Raw genomic sequence first — 6,674 nt, 5'->3', positions numbered from 1 at the left:
AGGTGGCGGGCGGCGGGAGCGAGGTGAGGCTGCGGGTGGCCGGGACGCGGGTCCCCTGGGGGCGGGCAGGCTGCGGAGCTGCAGGCTGCCTTCCAGGCACCGCACGCCCCCGCCCGGCCCGGCCGAGCCCCGGGAGCTGTGCTCCGGGCGGTGCTGGCAAAGTTTGCTTTGAACTCGCTCCCTGCAGCCTGGTCAGCGCGCAGAGAGCCGCTGCCCCGGGCGCTCCGACCCCAGGCCAGGCTTCCGGGGACCAGAGGGCAGGGCGCGGGCTGCCAGCCGGCGTATCTGGGGAGGGATCGGAGCCCCGCAGCCGGCTGCGGCAAGGGATTCGGAGCCTCGGCTTCTCGCGGCGGGCACCGCAGACAGCACGTCCCCACTTCCCTCCCGCAGGGAGCGGACATGGACTTCGACTCGTACCAGCACTATTTCTACGACTATGACTGCGGTGAGGATTTCTACCGCTCCACGGCGCCCAGCGAGGACATCTGGAAGAAATTCGAGCTGGTGCCGTCGCCCCCCACGTCGCCGCCCTGGGGCTTGGGTCCTGGAGCCGGAGACCCAGCCTCTGGGATTGGGCCCCCCGAGCCGTGGCCCGGAGGGGGTGCCGGGGACGAGACGGAATCTCGGGGCCACTCGAAAGCTTGGGGTAGGAATTATGCTTCCATCATCCGTCGTGACTGCATGTGGAGTGGCTTTTCCGCCCGGGAACGGCTGGAGAGAGCGGTGAGCGACAGGCTCGCCCCTGGCGCGCCCCGGGGGAACCCGCCCAAAGCGCCCGCCACCCCGGACTGCACTCCCGGCCTGGAAGCCAGTAACCCGGCGCCCGCCACCCCCTGTCAGCTGGGTGAGCCCAAGACCCAGGCCTGCTCCGGGTCCGAGAGCCCCAGCGACTCGGGTAAGGACCGCCCCTGGGCATCTAAGAGGAGGCATCCCATGGGTGGTCGGAGCTCTACAGCTGTCTGAGGGCAGTCTTAAGCCTTCCCATTACCTCCCCATTTTCTGGTAGAAGCTGCGGGTGTAGCCCCCAGCTGTGTCTGTCTGGCACGTGGGTGTGTTGGTAAACAGTTTGGAGAAGTGGGGAGGGAGCCAGCGTCCCTCTGATGATGATTGGAGCCCCAGGGGATAGGGGCGACATGGTGAGGGTTGGCGCTTAGAGAGGACAATACTCCCGTCGGACTGTAGGGGATTTGTGTTCTTGGGATATTGGAAGGGGTTCCTTAAGAGTTACTCCAAGCTTGAGGGGTTTTTGTTACTACCTCTTTCCCTGGGAAACTCACACTTCCCTAAGGGAGAGAATCTAAGGAGCCTTTTGTGCAAAGCCAAAACCTTCATCCTTTTACAAATCTTTTAAAGATTTCCTGCCTGCTTTACATTAAATTGCTAAGGATTCCCTTCTCTTACTTCCTGTTCTCACTCCTTACCACTTGTGTATTCGCATCACCAGGACCTATGAGACCAGCAGGGAAAAGAGTACTCTCCTCTCTCCTGTTAACAGATGGGAATACGGAGGCTTAGAGAGATAGGACATCAGTAGACGTGAGCTCCAGCTTCCTACTGTCCAGCCAGCTTCTTTTCCCAACCCTTTACCCCAATCTTCCTTGATATTTAGAGGGTCTTCCTAGGAGTTCATCTGACAAGAGGTACATGGTGCCTGTTGCTTTGGCTTCAGGTAGAAAGGTATCCTAGCTCCCTCCCAGTATACCTGTGAAACTGTTCTTTTGTGTTCAACAAATGTTCAATGGTTTCTACTTTCTTCCAGTCTGAGCAAGGTACTGGGGCTGGGGTAATTGCCTTGGAGCTGCAGGCCTCCCAAGGTCTATCCAGACTTCACTGAGGTCAAACAGAACATCTTGTGCCACCAGACAACCTTGTTCTTACCCAGCTTCTTAGACTCATGGTGCTATTGGAGGACATGCAAATTAGGGCAAATTGGTAGAGAAAACTCACTGCAACTTTAGAAAATAACATCTATGAGTATTTGAGAGGGAACTGGGGAATTGGGGATGGAAGTTGTCACACATTTAATGGGGAAAATGAGAATAACAGAATCAAAAGTCAGTTTTCCCAACATTCTCTATATTAAGTTCATTTTCAGCCAGCTTTTTTCTAACAAGAACTTGTGGTTTGTCTAATGGTTCATAGAAGAATCTTGAGATCAAGAAATTAATAAAGATCTAGCTCTTCAAAGTCTGATAGAGTTGAAAGGCGCTTCATTTTGGAAGTTATTTGACATCCAGAACATTACAAAGGTGATGGGGGATGTGGCTTATCTGGGCCTGTTTCCCCTTTTGCAAATGGGATGCTGAACCTGATTGTCCTGATGAGAACATTTCCTTATCTGGATAGAATCAGATGCTACTTTCTGAAAAGGAGCACAGTGTCTTAAGTGCTTAGATTCAGCCTTCTGAAAGATGAGATTTAACACTGAAAATTATAGGTTTGGGATGTAGGGAAACTTGAATTATTTTCTGACCTGCCCTTTACCCCCGAACCTGTTTGTGGGCAGGAGGTTCACTCTCTGGCCACATGGCCTAGAACAAAATGCAACAGATTGCAAACAATGAGGGGGGGTGGGGAATGTGACTGACAGCATAGCTCAGCCAATAGTTGTTAGGGGCAGGGTAAAAAAACATTCCAAACACTGCTTAGCCAGCCAATCATAGGCTTTGGGGCTAGGAGGCTGAATGGTCAGGTTTTATTAATGGAAAAATAATGCGATTGTCCACACAATGGAAACCTTCCTGACAAAGGGGCTCAAGCTTCCTGGTATGCAAAAGATGCTGAGAACTGAGCTCTTCTGTTGTAGGGCCAGAATGCTTTTTAAAGGTGGCCTTCTGTGTGAGGGGCTACAAAATGTGTGGAGCAGAAAGATCTTTCAGTTGCCTCTTCCTGGTTGGGTTCATCTCACAGACTTACCAGCCAGGGAATAGTAGGAATATGTACAGGTGTCTCTGGGTCCCTGGCATCTTGGCCTTTGTATCTGGGTCATTCTACTGCCTGTTCTCTGCCATTGGTGCTGGTAGCTTGTACCTTTGTGAAGTTCCTTATGTTTTCACAACCCTCAATTATAAATCCGACCCTCTCTGATCCAGAGAGGGGGATGGGGCGGGTGACCTATAAATGATGGATGACTTTAGAAATCCACTGAACCCAGGAACAAAATGCTCCTGAGGGAAAGCTTTCCCCTCCCCTCTGTGGCCAAGGAGAGCTGGTTGTAGCCCTCCCTTCTCTGCATCTTCAGCTGAAAGGATGGCAGAATAGAGAGGTGGGGGAATAATAGGATTTATAACTTGTGAAAAGTAACAATTCCCAAGCGCAGGCTGTGCTGGGCAGGAACAAAGGGCAGCTCTGCCCACAGACCCCTCATTTACAATTCTGATGGGGCATGAAAGAGCCCAAATGGGGAGGATCTTTATAGCTAAACTTTGTCCCAGGCCTGTGGCTCTTTCTCTCCATCCCCTCGGTGGGGGAGGAGAGAGCCTGTGCAGACTAGGGGCTGTTGGCTTGGGTCTGCCTTTTGTTCTTATCCAAGCCTTGCATGCAAAAGGGAATTGGAGAATATTTTCCTTCTTGTTTGTTTCCCCTCTTCACTCTGCCATTACCCCAGTATAAATGAATCAGCTGTCTTTATGGTCATTTCAATTTAGTGATATCTAAATCATGGGTATGTCACCTACTTTGATGAGCTCCAGCATTGACAGCATTGAGGGTCTGTGTATGTATTCTTCATGGGGTGTTTCTTCTTTTCATCTCTCTTCTTGAACAGAAGGTGAAGAAATTGATGTTGTAACGGTGGAGAAGAGACAGTCTTTGGATATACGGAAGCCGGTCACCATCACAGTGCGAGCAGATCCCCTGGACCCCTGTATGAAACACTTCCACATCTCTATCCATCAGCAACAGCATAACTATGCGGCCCGTTTTCCTCCAGAAAGTTGCTCTCAAGAAGAGGCTCCTGAGAGGAGTCCCCAGGAAGAGACTCTGGAGAAAGAAGCTCCCAAGGAGGAAGAGGAAGAAGAAGAGGAAGAAGAGATTGTGAGTCCCCCACCTGTAGAAAGCGAGGCTCCCCAGTCCTGCCACCCCAAACCTGTCAGTTCTGATACTGAGGATGTGACCAAGAGGAAGAACCATAACTTCTTGGAACGAAAAAGGCGGAATGACCTCCGCTCCCGGTTCTTGGCTCTGAGGGACCAGGTACCCACCCTGGCCAGCTGCTCTAAGGCCCCCAAAGTAGTGATCCTAAGCAAGGCCTTAGAATACTTGCAAGCCCTGGTGGGGGCTGAAAAGAAGATGGCTACAGAGAAAAGGCAGCTCCGGTGTCGGCAGCAGCAACTGCAGAAAAGAATTGCATACCTCAGTGGCTACTAACTGACCAAAAAAGCCTGACTTTTCTGTCTTATAGGCGCAAGTTTATTTTTCAACCTCCCTCTCCCTTTTAGTAATTTGCACAATTTGGTTACAGCGGGGCAGTCTGAACAGATCCCAGAATGCATTGCAGCCGGTGCACACACAATAAGGGCTTGCATTCTTGGAAACCTTGAAACCCAGCTCTCCCTCTTCCCTGACTCATGGGAGTACTGTGTCCTCTCTGGCGCCTTTGCTTCTCAGCAGGCAGCTGACTGAGGAGCCTTGGGGTCTGCCTAGCTCACTAGCTCCAAAGAAAAGGCTGACAGATGCTATGCAACAGGTGGTGGATGATGTCGGGGGCTGCAGCCTGCATGAAATCTCACACTGTGTTGGAGCTTTAGGCTAGGAAAAGATGTTGCTCCCACTGGTGTCTCTGGGGGTGATGCAAGGACAGCTGGGCCCGGATGCAGTCCCTGAGGCTCCTTTTTCCAGGAGACACATGAGCTGTCCTGTTGAAGACAAACTCACAGACTTGATCAGCGTGGACCATACCTCACTGTCAGACACTTTACAGTAGCTGAGGAGTGGAAACATTTAAGATGTATTAGGATGTAGGGCCACACCCTTCCCCCCACTCTCCATGCTAAGACTTTGAGAACATTTAAAGAGCTTGGCCTGTAGATTCTTTGTCTCAGAGCCCTCTGGGCCTTCCCAGAGAGGGACCTTTCTGTCCTCACAAGGGACTTTTTTGTTTCTCTCTGCCTTTGTTATGCAATGGGCACTGTGGAACCCTTTCCCACAGATCAGAAATATTTCTTTAAGACATAAGGAAATGGGTCCTGTCCTGGGGCCTGAGGAAGGGTTGAAGTCCTGGCTCATGAACTTGTTTCCTTGCCCAGGTGTTTTCAGTGGGCCATTTGAGGCCCATCTTGGAACCTTTTCTCAAGGTAGACATAAGGCACCTCAGAAGGAAGTGCTATAGCACTTCCTCTTTCCTACCTGCCTCTCATCTCAATTCTTGACTCTGAAGTTTTGCTGGAACCCTGCAGACCTCTCCTTCTAAAGTAACTCGAAGGAGATTGCTGGCTCTGCAGCCATCAGCCTGGTTCCCTGCCAGCCTGACGTGAGTCAGATCCTTTTCCCAGAATCTGGGCTTTACTGAGATTTTCAAAGGAGAGCCACTTGGATTGATCTAGTGCCCCAGAAGGTGGACTTACTTCTGGAGGGTTGTAAGGGTACCTCTAGGAGCTCTACTTAGCCAACCATGATAGATGTTGCCCCAGCTGGTCTCTACAGCTCCAGATGGGATCTAGATACAGCCCTCATTCTAGGCAAGCCACCCAGCCTGGCAGCAGTCATGTGGGCATCCTCAAGAACTCCTAAGCCTTGCCTGGAAGAACCAGCCCTTCCAGAACTTTTCCCAGGAAGGCAGATTCCTGATGGACTTGGGTTTGGAAGTAGGTATGGGGGTGGTGACAGTAAGTATTGTCCATGATAGTCTCTCTAGGGTTGCTTCTGGCCTGGGAGAGCCCTGGTGGAAGCCTTGGAAATAGCTGTTGTTACCTTCTGGAGCAGGATTTTCAGTCACCAACAGACTTGTAGAAATGTCTGTAGAGGACAAGTATGGAACAGGCTACTGAGTTCTTATCTGAATAGCTTGTGTTTTATAAGCTGCTGCTGGATGATATGCTGGGGGAATCTTTTTTTTTTTAATACTGTATTTTTGTATACCTTTTGCAAAGTGGTGTTAACTGTTTTTGTACAAGAAAAAAAAAAAAAAAAAACCAACTCCTGTTGCAAGGGTCTCATTTATTTTGAAAGGCAAGTTTACCTAAAATTTTGTATTTAGTTGTGGTTACTGATTGCTTGGTTTTAAACTGTTGCCTTCTGGGACATCTTCTAATAAAAGATTTCTCAAATATGCAGAGTGGGGGTAGCATACGCCATCTGAGTCCTCAACCAAAGAAAACTATTTCAGGGTAGCCACAAGTGATCCGGGTGACTACATTTCTCTAACCATGTTGCTAACCTGGTCATTCCACTCTGGGTTCCTGAAATGCCATTTCAGACATGTCTAAACAATGTCATGTCGACTCAGTACTCAGTGAAAACTAAATTCTCCTGTCAATTGCAGAGTGCTGAATTTGTGTTTCAGAAGGCTTGAAGTCTCGGCTCTACCACTCTGTGATCTTTTATTTTTGCCTTTCTCAGTTTTTGCTTCCTTATCTGCAAGGTGGGGGTAAATATTTCCCCGAGTTTTTTCAGGTTTTAAATGAAATAGTAGATCCTGAATTTCTCTCTAAACTATACGGCCTGATTCTTTAATA

General features: G+C 50.0%; 1 protein-coding gene across 4 annotated transcripts in view; it reads left to right on the top strand.

Moving 5' to 3' along the window:
- The window catches only part of Mycl (MYCL proto-oncogene, bHLH transcription factor), a 7,809-nt gene extending 1,583 nt beyond the window's left edge, over nt 1-6,226 (top strand). For 2 of the 4 annotated variants that reach the window (XM_029564104.1, XM_029564102.1), the window contains exons 2-3: nt 391-895; nt 3,767-6,226. In XM_029564104.1, the coding sequence (XP_029419964.1) occupies nt 400-895; nt 3,767-4,368 (1,098 nt within the window). In that variant the 5' untranslated portion in view covers nt 391-399 and the 3' untranslated portion in view covers nt 4,369-6,226. Of the gene's footprint in view, nt 1-2; nt 896-3,766 lie in introns of those variants that run through there. The other 2 variants (XM_008834266.3, XM_029564103.1) reach the window with 2 other exon arrangements.
- The last annotated feature ends 448 nt before the right edge of the window (nt 6,227-6,674 follow it).

The sequence above is a fragment of the Nannospalax galili genome, unplaced genomic scaffold, assembly GCF_000622305.1.
Source record: "Nannospalax galili isolate Female #2095 unplaced genomic scaffold, S.galili_v1.0 scaffold1657, whole genome shotgun sequence".
NCBI lineage: Eukaryota > Metazoa > Chordata > Mammalia > Rodentia > Spalacidae > Nannospalax > Nannospalax galili.
The sequence above is the reverse complement of the archived record's forward strand: the minus strand, read 5'-3'. Positions and strand labels throughout refer to the sequence as shown.